Source organism: Trachypithecus francoisi, unplaced genomic scaffold (genome assembly GCF_009764315.1).
Source record: "Trachypithecus francoisi isolate TF-2019V2 unplaced genomic scaffold, Tfra_2.0 Lachesis_group7, whole genome shotgun sequence".
In the NCBI taxonomy this organism is placed as follows: domain Eukaryota; kingdom Metazoa; phylum Chordata; class Mammalia; order Primates; family Cercopithecidae; genus Trachypithecus; species Trachypithecus francoisi.
The window spans coordinates 52,424,948-52,449,668 of record NW_022681472.1 but is presented as its reverse complement, the minus strand read 5'-3'; the positions used below and the strand labels follow the sequence as shown (position 1 = coordinate 52,449,668).

Sequence of the window (24,721 nt, the reverse complement as noted above, 5' to 3'; positions counted from 1 at the left end):
TGCTATCTGCTAAGCATCTGCCAACATGGCAAACCAGTGCTCAACAGTGAATCAGGTACTGGTTCACCTAAAAAGATAGTCCGACTGCCAGAAGGCAGACCCAGGACCATCCTTCTCTATTTGCAGTAGTCCCCCACCTGCAATTTCGCTTTCCACAGTTTCAGTTACTTGAGGCCAACTGCTGTCCAGAGATATTAAATAGGCCAGGCGTGGTGGCTCATGCCTGTAATCCCAGCACTTTGGGAGGCCATGGGTGGATCACCTGAAGTCAGGAGTTCAACACCAGCCTGATCAACGTAGTGAAACACCATCTCTACTAAAAAACACAAAAATTAGCTCAGCATGGTGGCGGATGCCTGAAATCCCAGCTACTCGGGAGGCTGAGACAGGAGAATCGCTTGAACCTGGTGGGGGCAGAGGATGCAGTGAGCTGAGATTGCACCACTGCACTCTAGCCTGGGTGACAGAGCAAGACTCTGTCTCAAAAAAAGAAAAAAAAATTAAATGGAAGATTCTGGAAATAATTCTTAAGTTTTGAATTCTGTGTAGTTCTGAGTAGTGTGATGAAATGTTCTGCCATTTTGCTGCATCCCACCCGGGACATGAATCCTCCCTTTGTCCCATGTCCCCATTCTGTAGACGCTCTCCACTGCTTAGTCACTGAGTAGCCATCTTGGTTATCAAATCAATGGTCACAGTATCACAGTGCTTGCGCTCAAGTAACTCTTATTTCGGTTAATAATGGTCCTAAAGTGCAAGAGTAGTGATGCTGATAATTTAGATATTCTAAGAAAAGCTGTAAAGTGGTTCCTTTAAGTGAAAAGGTAAAAGTTGTCAACTTCATAAGGAAAGAAAAATATTGTATACTGAGGCTGCTAAGATCTTAGGTCAAAATGAGTCTTCTGTCTGTGAAATCGTGAACACTATATTGTTATAATTGTTCTGTTTTATTATTGTTGTTGCTCATATCTTACTGTGTCTAATTTATAAATCAAACTTTATCATTGGTATGTTAGTGTAGGAAAAAACATAGTTTATACAATTGTCAAAGTCAAATAAGATATAAAGATGAATCTCTAAATTTAAAATGTTTTAGTCCAGGCTTGGTGGCTCATGCCTGTAATCCCAGCATTTTGGAGGTGGAGGCAGGTGGATTACTTGAGGTCAGGAGTTTGAGACCAGCCTGGGCAGCATGGTGAAACCTTGTATCTACTAAAAATACAAAAAATAGCCAGGCCTGGTGGTGTATGTCTGTAGTCCCAGCTACTTGAGAGGCTGAGGCAGGAGAATCGCTTGAACTCAGCAGGCGAGTTTTGCAGTGAGCCAAGATCTCGCCATGGCACTGCAGCCTGGGTGACAGTGAGACTCCATCTCAAGTAAATAAAATAAAATAAAATAAAATGTTTTATATGGGAAGCAAGAATTGAAATTCAAGGAATGCACACAGACTGGGTGGTCTTCAGTATGTCCAAAAAACAAGAGAAGGTTGGAAGTTTTATAAAAAGGAGAAATGTTACCTACTGCTTTTCAAGAAAGTTCATTGGCGACATTTTCAAGAAAGTTCACTGGAGAGCTGGCAAGCTCTGATTGGTGAGTGACTGCAGTAGGTAAAACTAGCCTGAGAGACACAGCAGCTTGTTTCAGTAGCTGTTGATAAAACTAGCTTCAGGTTACAACAGGCAGTTTCAGCAGCCAGGCTTGCAGAGAATTACATTCTCAGAGCAATGTTATATACCATACGTTCTTTTCTCTTAGGCTCCTTGACTCTGAATTGGTTGGGTATGAAAAAAATGACCAAATTTGTATGAGCAACTTTCACACAGTATAGGGCTAGATATCTCCATGGTTTTAGGCACCCACTAGGGGTCTTGGAATGTATCTCCTTTGGATAAGGGGGTGTGCTACTGTACTTACCTCTGCAAATAATCTCATCTAGTCCCACAGCTTTTAATATCATCTACATGCTGTTTACTCCTGTGTCATCAGGGGTCAAGGAAGGAAAACAGAACCCACACCTGGTAGCGCAATGGAGAGAATTTAATACCAGTCGGTTGCAAAGATGTTGGAAAAGTTGTAAGGGCAAACTGGAGAAAGAATATCAACATCAGGAAGTTGATGCCTCCCTAGGGGTAGAGAAACCAAGAAGGAAAGTGAAGTTACGAGAGTTTAGGAATAGTGGGAGTTAAGGACATGGAGGAGGGCTCGCCTGGTGGGGATTTAACTACAGAGGAAGTGCATTCATGCTAGAGATGTTGCCTAGAACAAAGAGAGGGGAAAGTACTCTGGCTTTTCCTCTCCTACTGGCTGCAGTCTTTTGCCAGTGTGTGACTGGCTTCCATTGTGTCTTCCATTGGCCAAATTTCCCCAGAGGCCAGTTGGCAAGGAAGCTTGGGAAATGTAGCTTGCGTGGGTCAACCTTGTACACCCCACTCTCCTGGTATCCACTCATCCTCAAGCCATGCAGACTAGAGCATGAAAGAGCAGGAAATGAACCAGAGTGCCAACAGGCAAATGAACACTAACACTTCCCCTAAATTAATACCTCCAGCTCCAAGAGAGGACCTCTTCTCTGAGTTCGATTCTGACATGTAATTGTTCACCTGACACCTCCACTTGGTTGTCTAATAGTCCTCTCTAATTTAACATGGCCCAATACAAACCTTGGTTTAGCAGCCAATTCCCCTTGGTATTCCTTCTCAGAACATGCTTCATCCACTGCTCAGTCAAAAATAGCAATGCCCTCTTTTGATTCTTTTCTTTACTTTCTACTTCTTCCAACTTTTTAGAAAGACCTAGTGATTGTTCCTCCCCAAACAGTTCCTCGCCATCTCCACTATGACCACCTTAGGCCAAGCCACCACCATTTCTTCCTAAGTGACTATAATGACCTCCCACTGTGTCCACTTATAATGCACTGTTCAGGGGTCAGTTCCTGCAAACCTTGAGGGCAAGGGTAAGAAGCAGGGGCTTTATTCTAAGTGCTATAGGAGCCATTGGAGAAAGCAACATAAACTAGTTTCTACCTTAATGAGGTCAGTTTAGCTTCCTTGTGGGAAATAAAATACAAAGGAACAAAAGAGGAAGACGACCAGTTAAGAGGGGATTGCACTTCTCAGCCCCCTTCTTCCACCTCTCGTACCTCTGTCTCCCCACTCACCAGCTACTGGTCTTCTCCGTTACTCCAACATGCCAAGCTTGTTCCCTCTTCAGGATCTTTTCATAGCTAAAATCATGCTTGTCCTGATTTTAGCACAACTGGCTACACATCACTCAGGGCTTTTCTTCTCAGAGATCTTTGCTGACTCAGCTGTAGTAGTAATGATGGCTGCTCAAAAATATCCCATCTCTCTCCTTCCGGGCACAAAGTAAGATTGCACTTCTCTGCACCCTGGACATGAGATGTGGCCATATGACTTGCTTTGGCAAATTAAGTATGGGTAGAAGCTTTAAGATCCCACTGTGTGCTTCACCCTTTTTTCTTCTACCACAGTGACCACCAGTGTTTCAGATCATGGCTACTCCATCAGCCTGAGCCCTGGAGAGGGGATGACAATTATCCAGAGCACAGCTCCCTATCAACCAATAGGACACAGAGTGGAGCAAGAAAGAAATCTTTGCTGTTTTAAGTTGCTGAGACTTTCAGATTGTTACCATAGCATACCTAGCCTCTCCGGACTGTTACAGCCCTTCAGTCCCATACATCAGCTTATACTGTATTGTATGCATTGTGGAAATTACCAACTGATAATTTCCATTTGTTAGTTTCATTTATTGATTTTATTTCCACTCTGCAACCCACACCAAGTTCATGAAAGCTCCACGTGAGCCAGGTCCTTGTCTATGTGGTTCACCACCATTCCTTCTAATGCTTGAAGTTTCCAGTGCATAGACAGTAGGCAAGTATTTGTTGATTGAACTTCTGATGGATTGCACATACAAGCATTTGTTTTTTGAATGCTATTTTGCCAACAAAACTGGAATAAATGCATCTTGCACTCAGCATCTCTGAAGCACCAAAGCCTAACATTTCACTCTGCTATTTGTGGGTTGGACTGACAGCTTAGGTTACACCCTTCCAGCTAATTCGCAGGAAACCGAGTTGCTCTCAAAGTTCTCACGATTCCATGGTCAGAAAAGGCCCTGCTAAAGCTTATGCGCAGCAGATAAACAAAAATAAATGAAACTTTACAACCATAAACCGTAAGAGTGCAGTCACCCAGAGTTTGGAGATAGAGTGGGACAGAAGTGATTCTGGAAACTGTTTTTATCACTAAAAGATGTTGTTTTACCCTTTAAAAGTTTTTTGTGCTGACTTAATGTAACTCCCCAGAAATGGCCAAGTCTCAAATTTCACTATTGTCATAAAATATTAGAGCTGCAAAAAACCTTAGGGATCACTCAATTCAGATCACTCCATTTATCATCTGGCTTAATTTTAATTGGAAACCTCTTAGGGTCTTACCGATGTCTGCTGCGAGCTTAGAATTTAGAAATTCACATTAGAGATACCGTTGCTCGAAGCTGTTGCCTTTTTTGGAACTATCAAATATGTTTAAAAATATTTTTTTCTCTACCACCCCCTTATGCAATCGTAATAACACTATAAAGATCACACTTATAAAATTAACCCCACAATATTTCTAGGTTTTATATTTTTGCTCACCTAACATTTTTCCTTGATGTTTCAAAATGTCTAACATATTGAAGAAATAAGCTCCTTAAAACTATGAAGTAGGACACAGTAGTTTCTTTAGGGACACTTGAAGAAGGTAATTGTATTCTATTTAATTAGCTTACTCCCCTAGATCTAACAGACTATATCCATAACAAGTACATTTTGTCTAACTTGCAAAAAAGTGCATTAACAAAAAGTTAATTCACTAAACGTTTGATGTGAAACTATCAATCCTTAAGAGATGGCAATTTTTATAATCTTCTTCACTTTTATTAAACAGGTCCTAATCCTGAAATTCAGGTACTACGCACCCACCTGCAGCTAAACATGAAAAACAAAAATAAATCCCAAGTGCTTCCTATTCCCCCTATGGGCTGAAAATGGGACAGTGTGAGTATTTCAAGTCTCTCAAACACAAAGCCGTATTCACTCAAGGGAAATCATTTACATGTGGTTAAGGAAACAGGAAATTTTCACATTGGCTTTAATATTTACATTTTACCAAAATTTTCCTGAACTCAGTAATCATTACTAACACTTTTAGTAGTATTATTTACTGCATCTTAAAAATAAAAAAAAATTAGCAGAAAGTGTACAGTTGAAGAAAACTGGATGTCAGTCTATACAATGATTTACTTTTGGCATGACAGACTTTATTTTGGCACTTTCACAAATATTTTGCTTTACAGCAGTGACAAAATATTTGCCAGAAATTTTTCTTTTCCTGGCACGGATATTCCAAGCAGTTGTTATTCTATGAATTGAATTTCACTCTGCTTTGCACTGTTAGAGGTATAACCGTTCCTACCCTCTGTAATTGAGGGACACTGTGTGGCTTTAGAAAGCACTGTTTCCTTTTAGTCACTCTGAAGTGAATTGATTCTGTACGTGATGGGGCAGGAATTTGATAATTAATTAAGGCCATTAAGGATTTAAGTAAACACTGTTCCAAGTGTTGCTTAAAAAATGTTTCTAATGAATTCTGTGGCAATTCCAGGGAATGCTCTCAAAATGAAGTATTCATACTTTATTACAAGTAAATTGTATGTTGGAAAAGTTGCTTTTTTTGCTATCTTCCTACTTGGACGGCTCACAGTTTAAAACAAAATTAATGGTAAAATAGAAAAAGGAAATGTTTAGTACAGAAAGTACCAGCCAGGGTACCCTCATATCTCCATCTCCTTCCCCAGGCATCACTCTTTCCAGCCACTCAATCCTAAAGCAGTGAGGCCCTCATTTTAACACATAGAGCCTCCTTGCCTACCCTCCTTCCCCATAACGTGAGTTATTGCAGTCCATTTATTAGTTCTTCGGTTAAGCTTCAGTAGACACTTGGAGCACAGTTGCAAAGGTAAATCAATCTATAGGCCTAAGCCTTAGATACCAACATCAGGAAAGCTCCCTTCAGATCTTGGAATTTAGAGTCTTAGAAGTTATTTGCAAAAGCAGGCATCTGTCTTAATATTGCCATCAGCTATTCAATAAAGGTTGCAAACTTCGAAATTCCCTGGCAGCCTTCCAATATCTCTACCTAGACACACACAGGGTAATAGATTCAGATTTCCTCTGGCCAATTCAGTAATAAACAGTCTCATCGACAGGCTCTTTGGTCTTGATTTACAGACACTGTGGAACACTCCAAAATCAAACCCACGTCATCCTTGAGAGCAGACAGCCGTTAGCAAAGGGGAGATGTACATTTGATCAAAAATGTACAAAATTTATAACAGTGACATTTTCAATATTAGGCCACATGATTTATTCAGTAGTTTTTATGTTCCCAAATTACAATTTATGTCTACTCATAAGACTACAAAAGTTACCATTAGAATTGTCTGTGCTTATAAAATACCAACTTTTTTTTTTAAACTGTTATATATACTCATTAACACCAGTCTGCAACAAGTTACATAGAATCAGAGGCACTTCAAAGGCTTAAAAAGACGTTTACAACTTAAATGCATTTTTAAGAACAAAAACTTATTTTTCTTTAAACCTCTACTCGTACCTTCAAATTGCAAGAAATTAACAAATACAGTGGCCAAAGGAATCTGCAGCAACTTCTTAAAATACTGTTAGCATCTTTGGGTTTGCTGAGGCTTGTCAGTAACTTACATCAAATCCTCCCAAAAGAAGATCTGATTAGATAGACATGACTAAACAGTTTTGTAGTAATAATCCAATCTTACACATTAATTTGCTGTTGCAAATCTGCCCAAAGCTACAGGTAATGAAAAATAAAGCAAGTGTAAAATGGATAGTCTGACACTTAAAAATTTATACAAAGTGGAAGTTAAAGTTTACATATTTGAAAATCACATATACACTACATTACCATTATCTGAATTTTCCAAAGACAAATTGCACCATGACAGCTACAAAAGGCATAGGGTTTGGTTTTAAGGACACAAGAAGGGAAGGCAGAGGAGAGAAGGGCGACAACAGATAAATTAACAAAGTAAGACCAACTTGTTAAGGTCAATCTGAGACATGCTGACACAAATGAAACAGCTTTCATCTTTGAGTCATAGGAAAAAGACAATCATTTTGTATTTGCGCATAAAAGTTTAAACCAATTCCATGAACATCGAGGGTTTTCATAACATAATATTTTGCCACTGCTATTCACAGAACACTGCAGATGTTAAATTTTATGTTGTTCTAAAGAAATATATGAAATGTTTTAAATACAATGGGATTTTATCATTAAAGTGCCAGAATGGCTCTTTAATGAAAAAAACAAAAAACAAAGATCTTCATTATTCTATGCAAAAGCTTTATTTTGAAAAGTTCAGTGATCTCATAAATAGAGACACTAAGTTGGAGTTTTAAGCATAAAACTCCTTAGTAGGTGCCTTCTGGTAAGCAGCACTGGATGGTTTGCGTTCTCCAAGGTCATAGCTTCCTTCATCCTTCTTTCTCATGCGATACACCAACAGCAGGATAAGAAAAATTGCAAAGAGAAAGCCAATAACTCCACCAGCAATGACAGCTGAAACAATCAAAAGGAAGATGACTTTAGAAGAGATTCAAGGGTTGCAGACGTTAGCTTTATTGTCAAGCCCAATCTACTTACACTTATATAAAAGGCTTAATTTGAAAATGCCAATTAAAAAAAAAAAAAAAACTGGAATCAATGAAGCAACCTGGTAACTATGCAAATCTCAAACTCCTCAGGAAGGTACAGTAATTTCTCTGGTTAGTGTTAACAATACCACCCAAAAACCTCAATAAGAAAAATCTGGCCTTGATCTTAACTCATTCCATACTTGAAAACTACTTTTGTCTTTTCAGAACTCACATTTCATATTCTAATTTTCTAATTGCTTTTTTCAACACAAAACAGTGTAATTGACTTAACATTTTAAAGAATATATATGAAAAAAACATGCAAATGTATTTCTATTCTTGGACTTGAGACTATCAAATGTTCCTAAATCTTGAAAATCTTCCCCTTTAAAATATGTGCATTTCCATCCAATTAAGTTAAAATAGAAATAATGTTCTTAACACCTTGGGCAGTACATATGTGAACTGCCTTCCCCCTAAAGAACTTTTCCTTCTCTTTATTTTGAAATGTGGAACACCTTCGAGCAAGACTGATGGATCTTCACACTCTGCCATCTCTCTACATCCAGTTGTTCTGCATCAATTCAGATGTTAACTTTCCCTCTTTTAGGCTACCTCCCATCCCCTGCACGATGGCTGGTGAAGGGGTAGGTTGAGGGAGCTGGTGGACAATAAAGACAATGTTTGCTGAGCCTCTTGCTTCTCGCTGTAGAAGCAAGCATCCACAAGACTGCTTTCAGCAGAAAGGTGACAGCAAGCTTTGCTGCACTTTTGAATATCACTTAGACTAACAGAAGCCTATGCAGGCACCATCCCACCTGACACCCACCAGGATACTCACCCGCTAGGACTTCTGTCCGTTTAAACAGACTGTCTGAGTGTTTCTCAGTATACACATTTGTATCCTCTTCAGATGCGTCCATTTTCCTTTCTGAGTCAGAGAGGTGAACTTTCTCTTTATCAGTTTCTTCAGGCGACTGGTATGGGAAACAGGGAAAGATTACACTGATTTAAGAAAATGTGCTGGAAAGAAGAAATAATGAATATATTCCAAAATTCCTTTTTTTTTTTTTCCAAAGAATGAGTTTAGTAAATAGTTGGAATAATCACTTGTGTGATGTTTATAGCAATGGGTGAGTGTCATGAAGGACCCATGTAGTTCATGGTTTTGCGTAACACTCATCGCATGATCAGGCAAGTCAGAGAGCTAGTGAATTCATAATAATCCTAAGGACATGGTGAGGTTGTTTTAGTGGACATTTCCTAAGATCTCTACTTTCTCACCACTCTTCTAACTTCGGGTCACCATCTCCCTCCGACTGCTCTAACCCAACAGCACTGCCCCAGTTCTCCTTACTCCTTCACTTCTCAACTACACAGGGCACGATGACAACAGCTCCCTTTCAGATATTCTCACGCCTGACTGGGCTTTTCCTGTCCCCACTCTGCGGGGAGCAACCCCCAAGCCTTACTCCTAATGCTTCCCCCAGTCATATCACCTTCAGCAAACCCTGGACCAGGACTTCCGGGGACTTGGGTTGTGCAAGTAGCTCCTCCCTGATCATATCATACTTCTTTTCTCCACCTAGATTTCCTGACCTGTCTAATGAACGACACTCACAGGGTCTCAGACACTGCACAATGCTCAAGTAGAAATCTACGGGAATACCTCTCACAGCCGCCATCTCTAGTCAGCATGATTCCCAACAAGTCAGCAGCCTACAGGACATTAACTGTTGGCTGTACCACCTTTAACTCTACTCGTCAAGTCTAAGTAGCAATTAATTCACTGCTGAATCGGATCAGCCTCCTTTTCTATTCCCATTAATGGCGCTGTATTTTGGGGTATTCCCAAGTTATCTATTTCGACACATTTCTTATCATATGTTATCCATGTCACAGCACTGTCAGTTGGCCTCCATCTTGCTCTCACATTAACTTCTTCCCTTGGGGTCCCATTTCCATAGCTTTGTTGAGGTGGCCAGCACATCACAGCCCAGCTCCCATCCTGCGTCAACCTCAGAACTGCACGTGTTGGGTAGCTTCCAGTCCTCACCCAATCCACCACTTACTCCCAGTAGAAAACCCTGTGAGGCCATTTCCACCACCTCTTCATCATCAAAAATGATTCTTAACATCTGTGCTGTAGTTCAGTGGTCCCCAGGCTTTCCATGAAAAAAATACAGGCCTCCTACCAGAGGTTCCATTTCAATTGGTCTGACTTCAGGTCACCATCTCCCTCTGACTGCTCCAATCCAACAGCACTGTCCCAATTCTCCTTACTCCTTCACTTCTGAGCTATACAGGGCACTATGTAACCAATGCCACTATGTAGCTGGCATTGATTTTTATTGCTATTTAAGTTCTCCAGACAATTCTATAGTTTAAGAACCACTGGGTTAGAGAAGTCCCATTCAAAGGAGTTGTTCATTCTCTAACAGTCTGAAGTTCTTGTCAGCCAACATCACTGATGAAAACACTGTCAACTTCATTGAGGTTTAAAGACTAAATGTGGCTGGGTAGGGAGCCCGAGGTGAGAGGATCATTCGAGACCAACCTGGGCAACATGCTCAGACCTTGTCTCTACAAAAACTTTTTTTTTTTTTTTTTTTTTTTTTGAGACGGAGTCTGGCTCTGTCGCCCAGGCTGGAGTGCAGTGGCCAGATCTCAGCTCACTGCAAGCTCCGCCTCCCGGGTTTACGCCATTCTCCTGCCTCAGCCTCCCGAGTAGCTGGGACTACAGGCGCCCGCCACCTCGCCTGGCTAGTTTTTTTGTATTTTTTAGTAGAGACGGGGTTTCACCATATTAGCCAGGATGGTCTCGATCTCCTGACCTCGTGATCCGCCCGTCTCGGCCTCCCAAAGTGCTGGGATTACAGGCTTGAGCCACCGCGCCCGGCCTACAAAAACATTTTTTAAATTAGCCAGGCATGGTGCTGTGTACCTGTGGAGGATCTCTTGATCCCAGGAGTTGGAGGCTGGGGTGAGCTATGATTGTGCCACTGCATTCTAGCCTGAGTGACAGAGTGAGACCCTGTCTCAAAAAAAAAAAAAAAAGACTGCAGACAATAATCCTCAGCTCTACTACTCTTCATAAGTTCCTGAGAGCTTCCTACCATTTTCATTAGGATCCACAGAGTCTAACACACCATGGCTCAGCAAAGCAACCGATTGCTCTCTGAAGGCTAGAGTTCATCCAAAATGGCGGCCTGCTAGTTAAGTCTAGAGGCTTAAAGAGTGTAAGAAGAAAAGACCTCACCTTCTTGGGGTGTGCAAGTAGCTCCTGTGGGACCCTGACCACATCATACTTCTTTTCTGCACCTTAAGGCCACCCTCATTGCTAGGAAGGACCATAAGCTAGACCAGGTGGATCCATTTGTACTCTAGGGTATGTAAGATTAGTAGGTCCCTGTCTCAGTGAGCAGAATGCTACGCTTCCACTGAAGGTGGTACATAATAAAGTACAATAAAGAGTAATTGTCATTCTCAAGTTGCAAGAAACTCTGTACTATCTAAACCTCAACCTGCTATGCTTTACAAAAAGCAGAGGCCATAGAAAAATGTTCCTTTCACTGGTACACAATATGCATTGAAAAGGTCATGGTCCTCTCTATTACTATGAGAGAAGAAAATATGATAGGCCTTCCCAGGCCTTCGGGTACCAAAGTAAAGCAGAAGAGAGCAGCTCATTGGCAGTATTTTTCCTGAATTTTTTCTATTCTTCTCATGAAAAGCCCATCATTAATTGGCTGCCTGGTGGAAGGACGGACAACAGATCAGAGAATGGATTATCTGGGTTCTAGTCTAGAAACTTTTTCACTGCTCATTAGTACTGCTTTACTATCACAGGTTAGAAAAGGGAAGAGAAATCTCAAATAGGTGAATACTCAGGTTTGTGACTAAGGAGAGAGGTAAACAAGGTCTGGTGAGAAATGAAATGGACATAAGTAGTTACTGTAATATGAGAGACTGAGTTTAATTTATCCATACCCACATCATCTTTGTTACATTATTATTACAAATCATATGGCTTCACCATGGGATTTTTGAGTCCCTAAAGTCATTTAAGAGAGTTGATCTTTTCAGTTTCCTCTGACTCAGCTTCTGATCCGGAAGGCTGAACAAAGCGTGCAATTCAGGGATCTGAGAGTATGGGGACTGAAGGGCTTCACATAACTGGAGCCGCCCTGCAGCTGGAGGTGCACAAGCCTCAAGCGGCTCTGGGTGGAAAATTCATTTTTTAAGTCAAAATGTTTTATCGTATGGAAGCAGAGGCTTGACTAAGAAGAAACCATTTTGTAATATGGAACTAATCTGAAATACCTTAACTCTTGTCTGAATATATGTGCAAAATCAATCTGCAAAAAGGCAGCAGGGATGATTAAATGAGGCCAAGTAAAGATCTGCCACATCCATGTCTGGTTGTTTGGATGCCACGGAAATGGAACAGAAGTAAAAGCTTATGAGTGATGCTCTGCTCAAACAAATAATGAGATTCCTTTTTTTTGCATTTTAGTCACTTAAATTTATAACAAACTAGAGAGGATATCTGTAACAGTGACATTAATGCCACTGTGAGACCGATTCAAAAGCAAAATCTACACTAATGGTATCCTAGAGGCAATATTCAATTCGGCTGTACCACATAAAGACCAAAATAAAAAATTTAATCATTATTATTCATGTTATTCATGATCAATATTATCATTATCAGTGCTACGAACAGTGTTCGACACATAATGAATAGCACTCAATCAATCTCCCATAAATGGATGAATTTTTATTATTACTATATTGAACACAAATGATAGTAAGAATATAAATGTATTAAAATAGTTTGGGCTCCTTAATTTTTAAGTTCACCTGCCAAAGTTCTATATTTTTTATCTCGATCCGATACAAATACTTCCTTAAAACCAATTTTTAAAAACTTAAATTAGTGGTCAATTCATTGTTGTTAACAAACCAGAACTCTATGTCAAATTAAGTCTTGCTTAGGAAACAACTCTCTATCACTACAAGCCAAAACTCACCCAGGAGAGTTTCTTCCCTCAAGCTAGTGAGTCCTAATTGTCTCTGACTTCAACAGATTTAGTCAAGAGAAGTGGTCAAATAAAAATGTGGTAAGAGCAAAATGCATATTTAGTAGATAGTAGATAACTGTGCCACACACACTTTGAGGCATTCAGTCATCCTACCACGAACTGCACCTACACTTTTCATTTCTCCCTTTCTTGTTTCATTCACTCAACTGATACATTGATACAGTAGCTTCTATGCAGGGATCCAGCATACGCCAGGTGAGTGGCTTTCAGTTCTCATAGGGCTCTCTCCCTGCCTTCCGACCGCCTGGCCTGTGAAGTCTACCACTAACAGTAATTGACTCTTCTTGGTCCTACAGAGAGCACTTCAATTTGGACAGGGCTGGCTTCCTGGCTATTCCACATCTGCGGAAACCCATCCAGCTGTGCCATTCACCATTCCAGTCACATGCACTGGGAGGATGGAGGAAGAGGAGGAAGAACAAAGGTACTCTGGGGCAAGGGTAAGAAAAGCCCACATGCATTCCTGCCTGAAGAAGGGATGATTCTTACTCTAAGGAAGGCCTGTCGCCACCTTCATCAAACAGCCTTCCATATCCATATCCTGTCTGCTGCTAAAGCTTGGCAGCATCTCATTTCTGATCAACAGATGGGTGAGCTCCAAAAGGGGATGCTTGTGCTTCTGAGTTTTCGTAAGCCGTATGTTACCCCTGCACTGACTGCAAAGTCTACCACTACAGTTATTACACATGCTCATTTGGTGAACTGGCTTGGTCTCTTCTGCTCCACCAAATTCAGTTAATGCTTACAGAATGGTGACTATGTCTCAGGTGCCATGCTACATGCACTCACATTTAATCTTCTTCACAGCCCATAGGAAATGGGTTCAGAAGCTAAGAAACGTGACTGGATCCAGGATTTGAAACGTAGATCTTTGCCAGACTTTAATATGCATGTTCTAACTTCAGTGGGTTACCTATTAGTGGATGGTCAGCTAACTACAATATTAATGAGGTCAAAATCACAAGTTCCAAGTTTTCATTAGCTGGTCACTTTACTCAGGTCTAATGCCAAAGTTCTTATTCTGAATAAGTCAGCTCTCAAAATGAATATATACAGATGTACTCAAGTTCATCAACATCAAGAGAGATCAAGGATTACATACTACTGATAACAGGCCTAAGAAGACTGAGAAATGACTTAGTGAGACTAGGACCATCTCAAGATGTGACCTGGAGTCTTCTAATTACGTAACCTACAAACCAGGAAACCAAAGAAACAGGGCTTTACTTCTTAACTGGGCTTCAGATGTTCCTTAAGAAGGAGGGCCATGTGAAAAACAGTTGTATATAATTTGAGCCAGGATGACAGAAATTATACGTGGGTAAATGCCAAAGGGATCAAAAAGCGTAAGGAAGAGCCATTTATAACACCAATATAAAGACCATTTGTCCTTATACAATTTTAAGTGGGGCCTTTTAAAAAAACTGTTGTGTACATAGTTCATGACGGGAGCTCCAAAAAAGAAGAAAATAATAAAAAAGGGACTGTGTGTACAGTCAGTAAAGTGGAGCATTTATCATAACCTGTTAATGCAATGCAATGGAAAATAGAACACACCTTTGTCTGAGCAGGTATCTTGTTCTGTATATTCAGCGTCGTGGTTTCCACTTTTGGAGCAGCACTAGTGAACGGTATCTTTGGAAGTGGTCGAGATGTTGTCAGCTCTGGACTCTCTACATCCTCATCAGCTCCTGGAAAAGGAAGTGAAGATGAACTGAGCATGGCAAATATGACACAGATGTCTCCATTATCAGGCACTATTGCCTGAGGTTGACACTGACAGAATCACATTCTTTCAAAATGCTGGCTCCTTAAAACTTCAGCACAAAGCTTCCTGTGGTCTTCACCAGGATGAAGAAGTGATTTCAAAGGTGCCTGTGGGTAGTCTAGCAGGTTTTTCCTTAATAATATTATCCTCAACACTCAAGCAGCAGTTCTTTCACTTGCATGTTCCTTCTCTCCCTGCTTGACAAGATTTTTTCCCATCTACACTGAAACATGTTCCAAATATCAATACAACAGGCTGGCGCGGTGGCTCACGCCTGTAATTTCAGCACTTTGGAAGGCGGAGGAGAGCGGATCACGAGGTCAGGAGATCAAGACCAGCCTGGCCTACGTGGTGAGACCCCGTCTCTACTAAAAATTCAAAAATTTAGCTGGGCGTGGTGGCGCACGCCTGTAATCCCAGCTACTCAAGGGGCTGAGGCAGGAGAATCGCTTGAACCCGGGAGGCGGAGGTTGCAGTGTGCAGAGGTCACGCCACTGCATTCCAGCCTGGGTGACAGGGTGAGACTCTGCCTCAAAAGAAAAAAAAAAACTCACCAAAACAAAATACAAAGCAGGAAAACTCTCCTACGGCTGACTCTTTATTTCATGCGAGTTCCTGCCCACTCTCCTGGGTTTTTATTTTGTTTTTGTTTCTTTTTGTTTTTTTTTTTGAGATGGAGTCTCGCCCTGTCGCCAGGCTCGATAGAGTGCAGTGGTACAATCTCGGCTCACTGCAACCTCTGCCTCCCAGGTTCAAACGGTTCTCCTGCCTCAGCCTCCCGAGTAGCTGGGACTACAGGTACATGCTATCACACTCAGTTAATTTTTTGTATTTTTAGAGAGACAGGGTTTCACCATGTTGGCCAGGATGGTCTCAATCTCTTGACCTTGTGATCCACCTGCTTCAATTTCCCAAAGTTCTGGGATTACAGGCGTAAGCCACCGTGCCTGGCTCTCTCCTGGTTTCACAGGCAGATTTTTTCCAATGGGGGTGGATACTCACTAGCTCTCGTCCTCACCATCTTCTCCACTCTGCATTCTACTCCCTCCAGGAGCATTTTCCCTGTCATCACTATTAATACTGTTTTGTTAAGGTCACCAGTATCCACAGCACCCAATGGCACTTCTCAGACTCGCCTTCCTCTAGGAGAACTTCCTAGCACTACTGCACATTGTCAAGTGCCATCTGCTTCCTGACAAATCCTATTTCTTTGGGTTCCTACAAGTTCTTGGCTTTCCCCTCAGCTCTCTGGCTATTCTAAGTCTCCTTTGCTGGTTTATCCTCCTCTACCTGAACATCAAATATCAAAGAGTATCTGAAGGTCTGTCCCTAGGCCTCTTCTTACTCTATACTTTCTCCCTCATCCATGTGCACGATGTCAATAAATATCAATAAATGAGCTAAGCACAGATGATACCTAAATTTACATCATCGGCTTTTACCACCCCTCTCAAAGTCAGACTCATATCCAGTGGCCTTCCTAGCATTTTCACTTGAATGACTCAAAGGCACAACACACCTCTGAACATGTCCAAACCAGAACTTACGGTCCCTATGTCTTCTGCCCGTGGGACCTTGCAGTGACGGAAACCCTCTGTTCCTATACACCAAAATTCTGACTTCCTCTTCCTTACCTTGTTTTTGAATCCATTACCCAGTCCTATCGATCTTATCTTATTATCCTTCCACTCTTAACAAACCTTTCGACAGTTCCAGGGCCACCACTGCAATCCAAGCCACTATGACCTTTCCACGAACCACTGTACCTGCCTTCTCCCTAATAGGCCCCTGAGTGCCTAACACAGTGTCGAAGACATAACGAGCTCTGATCCGGTATTTGTTCAACAAGGGACTTTCTACCTGAGCATGACTTTTGTTTGTTGTTGTTGCCTTTTCACTAGAATAGCATTTGAGAATTTCTGACATTCAAATACAAATGCCTTTCAAGTTGATCATTTGTCAAATTTGTAACAACTCAAACAAACTCCAACTCTGTAACTCAAACTAACCAGGCTTCCTCAAACAATGAATGACAAATACCTCTAAATTCCTCAAACAAAAGAAAATGGGTATTTTCCACAGAATCGTATCAATGCAATAAGCAGGTGGGAAAACAACAGGTAACATGCTAGAAATACGTGCGATGATTATGGTTCATTTCTTTCATTTTCTTTGCTTGCTCTGTCACCCAGGCCAGAGTGCAGGGGTGCAATTATGGCTCACTGTGGCTTCAAACTTGTGGGCTCAAGCAATGCTCTCACCTCAGCCTCCTGAGTAGCTGGAACTAAATATATGTGCCACTGTGCCCAGCTAATATTAAAAAAAAAATTATTACTTTTTTTTTTTTTTGTAGAGACGGGGTCTCAACTATGTTGCCAGGTTGGTCTTGAGCTCCTGAGCTCAAGGGATCCTCCTGCCTGGGTCTCCCAAAGTGTTGAGATTTTAGGTATGAGGCACTGTGCCTGGCTCCTGGCTGGTTCATTTCTTAATTAATCAACTGTCTCCTTTAATTTCAAAACATATATACTCATTACTATACAGAAGAAATGGCAGGGCATGTTGGAATAAATACAGGGTTTGGTATTAAAAAAGCAAACAAACCTAGTACTGGTTCTGGCATTTATTAGCTCTGTACTCTTAGGCAAGCAATACTTGAGTCTTGGTTTCTTCATCTGTAAAATGGGGCTAATAATAACTAACCCATGAAGGTACACATATATCACAAATACATATCTCACAAACACAATATAGATTTAAAGCATTCTACATAAACTGTTATGTAAATAGAGGTCATTAATAATGATGGGTCCAGAAATATAATGCTGTTATCTATCAACATTTTATATATTATAATATGCTTAATTCATTCCTATAATGAATCATTTTCTTACAAAGAATAAAACTTCAATGAGAAATGAAAAATTTCAACCCAGGGCTTTTAAAGACCCCCTTGTTTCACAGGAATTACCAAGATGAGTCATCAATCTAGAAGAGGGATGAATCTGTATGAGGGAAGAGATTTGTAAAATAGTAAATCCCCCTTAAGCTGGCACTTTCAAAGTTAGAGACAGGGCCAGGCACAGTGACTCACGCCTGTAATCCCAGCACTTTGGGAGGCCGAGGCCAGCAGATCATGAGGTCAGGAGATCGAGACCATCCTGGCTAACACGGTGAAACCCCATCTCTACTAAAAATACAAAGAATTAGCCAGGTGTGGTGGCGGGCACCTATAGTCCCAGCTATGGGAGGCTGAGCCAGGATAATTGCTTGAACCCGGGAGGAGGAGGTTGCAGTCAGTTGGGATCCTACCAGTGCACTCCAGCCTGGGGGACAGAGTGAGGCTCTGTCTCAAAAAAAAAAAAAAAAGGTAGAGACACATGGGCAATCTGTCTCAGACAGCTCTTCTGCTTTCGGTATCTTTATTAAAAACATTAACTCTTTTGTTTGAACCAGAAATCTGGAAGCCCCACTGAATACCTCCTCCTTCAGGTCCCACTGTTCTCCCTGTCTGAAGTAGACTACTCCAAGGCCTATTTCCACCTGGGAAACTCCAGATCACATTATCAAGTACAGCATCAATATCACTCCCTCTCTGAAGCCTTCCTTGATCTCTCCATCAGGGCACTGTTTCTGTCTCTATGTTCCTATGCTCACTCTCTTATCTTTTTTTTTTGTTATTTTTTATTTATTTTGAGAAGAAATTTCGCTCGTCGCCCAGACTGGAGTGCAATGGCGCAATCACAGCTCACTACAACCTCTGCCTCCCGGGTTCAAGTGATTCTCCTGACTCAGCCTCCCAAGTAGCTGGGATTATAGGCATGCGCCACCATGCCTGGCTGATTTTTGTATTTTTAGTAGAGATGGGGTTTTGCAATGTCAGGCTGGTCTCGAACTCCTGACCTCAAGTGATCCACCCACCTCAGCCTCCCAAAGTGCTGGGATTACAGGCGTGACCCACCACACCCAGCTTTCTTTTCTTTTTTAAAACAACATTTTCTTTTACTTATGGTATGAATGTGTCTCCCCAAAATCCATGTGTTAAAACCTAATCTCCAATGCAACAGTATTAAGAAGAGGGACTTTAGGAGGTGAGCAGGTCATGGCGGCAGGGCCCTCATGGAATGGAATTAGTGCCCTTTTGAAAGAGGCTTGAGGGACACTGTCCCCTTTGCCATGTGAGAACGCAGCAAGAAGGCACCACCTAAAAAGTAGAGAGAAAGCCCTCACCAGACAGCAAATCTGCTGTGCTTTGCTTTGTGCAAATCTTTGACTTCCCAGCCTCCAGAACTGAGACCAATAAATTTATAAATTACTCAAAGTATTTTGTTATAGCAACCTGAATGGACTACGACAACTTATAAAAATAATACTTTTTCAAATACATTTGCAAGTATGAATTTGGAAACACAGAAATACATAAAGGAATAAATACAATTATCCTATCACCAGAGAAAACATTGTTAGATTTTATTTACTGAAGTGTCCCTAGAACCTAGAATGGTGCCTGCTCCCCCACGTACTGAGTGATTAAGAAATACTTCCTCAATGAATGAATACCCTCTATGTCTTCTCACCTTCTAAATGAGCTTTTCATTTTTGACATGACAGTCCCACACTCTAAGAACTCTTGTGTCTCAGAACGTTCCTGTTTTATAGTATCCTGTTTTTGTGCCATTGTTCGAACATCTGCTTTTCTCTCTGAAATTACTATGTTTTTCTGTAAATTTTCTTCTTCCTGGAAGTGGCTGTCCTCTCCCAATTTGGGGGTTTCTCTTTCTCTCATGCTACAAGTTTTTCCTAAATGTCTCGGGAGCCTTGGTTGCCTGTTTATACTGAAGAGGCAAACACTGAAAAGTGGACTAGAAGCTTTGAGCACACAGGAGAGGTGTGTCAAATGTGGGCATCATCCCCTTGACTGAAATTTCTCACTTCTCATTGCAGTTTTATTATTTGTAATATAGAGCTGTATGTTTCACTGGAGAGCTCCCATGCCACTCTCTTTGAATTGGTCCAGCTTCCCAGAGGGGAGCCTCTCAGTCCCCTACCCAGAGGGTAAAAGGACAGACTGCCAGTGTTCTGAAAACTGACTGGGAGAAGACAAGACAACTGGGGATCACACCACATTAAATTATTCTTAATCTAAGAACTTCTTCTCTGTTTTACATAAGGTACCCCCAGCCCCATCTGTTCCTGAAATACCCCCGGGTCCTGTTTTATCCTCTCCAGATAATGAATCCCCAGGTTTCCCTCTGAGGTCAGGGAACATGAGCCCCTTTGCTGCATGACAGAGGAAAGGAATCAGGGGATCTACTTGCTTCTTAAACAGACTTCCAGCCAATCAGCCTGAGTTGAACACCACTCTCACCCTCCACTGAATGCCACGGATTCCTAGATCCCAAGAGAGTAAGTCTGCTGTGTTCACTGGGTTACTTCTTAGCTCTCCCCACTGCTAACGAACTCAGCCTTCTGAAGCCTGCCAAGTCTGTCCCTACTAGCTCATCTTCTTCCCAGCTTTCAAAACTTCATGGCTTTTGTTCCCTTTACTGTTTTGTTTGTCCTTATCAGTTCACGCCCAATTCTTTTATTGTCAATTTAGTTGCATACTGACAGGTAGTAGTGTTCAATCTGCCATCTTTAACCAAAGGTCTATATTTTAACTCTTACATTTCTGTTATACAGCCCTTTCCTATACTATGTCACCCCTCACCAGGTATCACAATGATTATTTCTCATGTTTGTATTTCTTTCCTTAGACTCTTGGTCCCCTACGGACAGAGACCAAGTCTTACTTATCTCTGTGCCCCAAGAGCATGGCACAGTATGTGGCACACAGCAAATGCCTATGAAGGGCTTCCTGCTTGCTAATGCCCATACTTGAGCCCACATATAGAATGTAGTCCTATCTCCTTGCCCAGGAAGTCCCCTCTGGACCTTCAGTCATCTCTTCCAATCCACTTGCTTTTCTACCGGATAGTTGGATGGTAGAAGGGACAGATGGTACACTGGTCAAACCCCAGGGTATTTTTAAGCTGGAATCGGGTAATTCTAGAAGGGGTTTATGACACAAGGAGGCAGCACAGCAAAGCAATGAAAGAAAACACACTCTCACGCCCAACTCCCTCACTTTCTCACTGTCCCAGCTCCATTGCCTTCTAACAGTGTGACCTGAGGCAAGTGAATCTCTCTGTGCCTCAGGTTTTCTTGTGAGACTAATGGAAATACTAATAGAATCTATCCTTTCAGAGATGTTATAGGGATTAGAGCAGTTCCTGACACACAGTTAAGAGCCTCACAAATTTTAGTTACAAGTACTGCTGCTTCATGCTGAAAAACACCACTCCCAGTCAGTGTAATGTGGTTTCCAAAGTTAAGAATGAAGTTCTTTCATTTCTTCACAGCAGTGATCTGCCTAAGGCTAGGGCCACAGCACAAGCAGTGTGGGCCCATGTTTAAGCCTCAGCTTGATCTAACTCATCAGTGGGCTCAGGATTTCAAATGACCCACCCTAACTCTCTTTTACGTGGATGGGGGCTGGGAGTCTGTAGAGGTTGGCAAAGTTATTTTGTTGATTTGCGAAGACTGTCTTTAAGTTTAATTTAAAGAAAACTTACTTTAAGCGTACTGTTTTCTTTAAATTAAACTTAAGGTCAACCTTAGCGAATCAGCAAAATGACTTCGCCAACCTGTATACCCACCTAACAACTCTTGGATTCTAAGATCTGTGAAGTAGGAACAAAAAAGGTCCATAGTTATTATTTCCTGGGACATATTGAAGATGACAGTTACAAAGCACTTTTAAGGTGCTAAAAAAAAGAGGTGCCATGAGTGAAAGGTATTTATAGAGTTGTGGGCTATGAAGAACAACTCTTTTCACACTCATTCTGCGTGTGTGATATATATCACTCTCCCAAGAAAAACTAGAGTTATTTTTACATTAAGATTGCATTGTAAGCTCATTGTTACTAGGTCAGCAACCACCTCTCTTGTCTTTCTCAGACTTTCTGCTTTTCAACTTAAAACATTCACTCTTACATGGCTAGATTTCTACCAAAGACACAACTGATTTTAATTTGTTCTGGGTAGCCCAGCTCAATCTGATCGCAAAAGTTATACTGAACACAGATGTCTAACCATCTGTTGAATCTGTTATCAAAACCCTAAAGCAAAAAAGGTCTGGATAAGTCTTACCTACCATGCTGCTGACCACAAATTTCTGACTTGACTATTAATTAAGTATGTGGAAAGCTCTTCCTTTTTTTGAGCTTCTTGGGGGTTGATATAACTTTGCTGTGTCCCCACCCAAATCTCATCTTAAACTGTAGTTCCCATAATCCCCACATGTTATGGGAGGGAGCTGGTGGGAGATCACTGACTCATGGGAGCAGTTACCCTCATGCTGTTCTCATGACAGTGAGTTCTCACTACATCTGATGGTTTCGTAAGGGGCTTATCCCCTCTTCACTCATACTTCTTCTCTCTGTTGCCACCATGTGAAGATGTACATGTTTGTTTCTCCTTCTGTCACGACTGTAAGTTTCCTGAGACCTCCCCAGGCAGGCTGAACTATGAGTCCATTAAACCTCTTTTCTTTTATAACTTACCCAGTCCCTGTGTTGTTAGCAGGGTGAGAATGAATTCATACAGGGGCCATACCGAGAACAGGGGAAACATTCATCGATTATGGTAGATTGCAAATGTGACCAGAATCCCTTAATCCTCCTTGTACATAAATATCCTCTGCAAATGTGACTTCATGAATCCTTTCACTAAGAGGTAGAGTCTGTTCTGGCCTTCTGACTTGTTTCAACCAGTAAAATGTAGTAAAAGTGATGCTGAGCCAAGTTCTAAGGCCTGGCTCCAAGAGGCTTTGCACACTTCTACTTGCTGTTCCGGTGAAAAAATGGCTTGCCTACTAGAGAATGAGAGACCACACGAACTGGACCCAAGTCTGCACAGCTGCCCCAGAGATATGAGTACCCAAAAGCTACAAACCTAATCTAAAGCTGTACACTCAACCGGCAGCTGACCACTGACATGTGAGGGAGCCCAGCCCGCCCAGCCTACATCACCAATCTACAGAATAATGAGTTAAATGAATGACTGTTACTTTAAGCCACCAAGTTTTGGGGTGGTTTATTATATAGCCTTAGAGTAGTAATAGATTACTATTAATAATATTCTAAGGAATCTGAGGATGTCAGTACATAATCATTTTACTTGACTGCTGCATTTTCCTCCTACAATACCCTAGGAATAAAAAAGTGTATCTCTTGGTCTCATCTACAATTTTTAACATAGGGTAGGTGGGTTTATGAAACCAGTGTTTGAGGGATTTCTTGAAGGGTGGTTTCTATGACATCACTCTGAAAGTCTGAATAGTAAGATTAAAAGCTACTGTTGACAGAGCACTATGTGCCAAGTCCCCAAATCTAAGAGCTTTAGAGGTGTCAACTCCCTTTTAATCCTCACAATTCTATGGTAAGGACCACTGTTACTTTCCATTTTATAAAGGAGGAAACTGAGGCTCAGCAAATAAATTCTCAAGATCTCACAGCGTAAGCAGCAGAGCGAGCTAGAATTAGCAACCAGGCCCTTTGATTCCAAAGACCATGCCCTTAACCACTGTGCATCCCACCTGTCTCCTTGAAGTAAGCGCAGTAAAATGTGTGTGTGTGCATGCCTGGAGAATGAGGTCCGGTGTTTAGAAGCAGCCACCTTACCCGAGCCAGATGCAGAAGCATAGTCGTCATCATCAATAGGATACACTCCTGAAGCTTCTTCAATGGAGCTGTTGTCAAGGTACATGTCTTTATCGGATGTCAGCTCTGCTCTCTGAGAAAGGAAAGACAAGGGAGTCAGGATGATGAGAGATTAAGAAACACACTTGTGTATTTGATTGTTCAGGTACATACCGCAGTGACCACCCCCTCCCACTCCCATGGTCCTCTGAATCCACACCTCTGGCCACAGTTTTCCTCAGGCACCCTGACAACTTACAGCAATTTGAGGGGTGAGCACGGATTAATGCCTGCAAGGGAAACCTACAAAGCTTAAACCAGTAGAATGAAAACAGTTCAGAGATCTAAACTCCTATCTTTGGCTTATTTTGTTGTATTCCACTAAACTTACCTGACTTTCAGCCATCCCAATGCTAGTTATAAGCCATCTTGGGCATTCTCTTTGTCACTCCCTTACTGGAAAGGGAACGAAACACTTAGGACTTTCTTGGGGATGTATGCAAAGGTATGACGGCTTAGCTTAGGCTAAATAATCACCCAGGGATCCATCAAATCCTACCAGTGCTTGCAGGCCTGGCAATGCTCAGAACTTCACCGCTACAGATGAGAGATCCCCAGTCACATGGGTCCTCGGGCCATGCAGGCCTTTCTACCCCAGCCCAGACCTGTGCTGAGGCCAGGCACAGTGCCCGGGGAGGAGCAGTGCCTGTGAGGCTCACCCGACAGGGAGAAAGCCCACTGCACGCCTGCTTCTAGGGCTCATGGGCTTAGCACAGCCTTAATGACAAATACAGATAAACCCACACGAGCATTCTTTTTCTGTTACTGGCAACTGGTAATAGCAAATCACACGCTTAATATGGAGAGGGATCAGTCACTAAGTATACCAGTTCCATAGCTTCTTAACTCTTCAGTAAGAGTTTAGTATTAAAATTCAACCTAATCCTGCCAAAAGAAGAAATTGCATGAACTGGAGACAGAGTAGAGGTATAAGACTTTAAAAAATGGTTTTAGTAAATTGATATTTTACTACCATTATCTCACAAAAGCCCAGAAAAAAAAAAATAAAGCAGACAGGCAGCTTTTAAATAACTCTTGTTTGGAAACAGGCAACATTCATTATTGTTGTATTTTTAAAAATCATATAGAATGTTTGTTCTTAACAGAAATTATAAAATAATGTTTCCCTTACTACATTGGCTTTCATTACATTTAATCTTAAAACTTTCTCTTCTAGCAGTCCCCATGATTGGAACCTTCTTAAGAGGACAGGTCCAGCCCTCTGTAACAGTACCACTTTATCTTCTCAGGTTTCAGCGGTTGGCTAGCAAGGCTAAAGTATTTTAAACCTGAGCCCACATTCTCC

The 24,721-nt window shown here is 41.5% G+C and overlaps 1 protein-coding gene across 1 annotated transcript in view; it reads right to left on the bottom strand.

Annotated features, from left to right (window-relative positions):
• Positions 1-5,306: 5,306 nt before the first annotated feature.
• SDC2 (syndecan 2) overlaps positions 5,307-24,721 on the bottom strand; it is a 121,913-nt gene continuing 102,498 nt past the window's right edge. Inside the window, exons 2-5 of the mRNA XM_033202360.1 lie at positions 23,338-23,449; positions 14,407-14,540; positions 8,586-8,721; positions 5,307-7,667 (exon numbers count right to left, since the gene is read on the bottom strand). Coding sequence (XP_033058251.1) covers positions 7,504-7,667; positions 8,586-8,721; positions 14,407-14,540; positions 23,338-23,449 — 546 coding nt within the window. The 3' untranslated portion in view covers positions 5,307-7,503. The remainder of the gene's footprint in view (positions 7,668-8,585; positions 8,722-14,406; positions 14,541-23,337; positions 23,450-24,721) is intronic.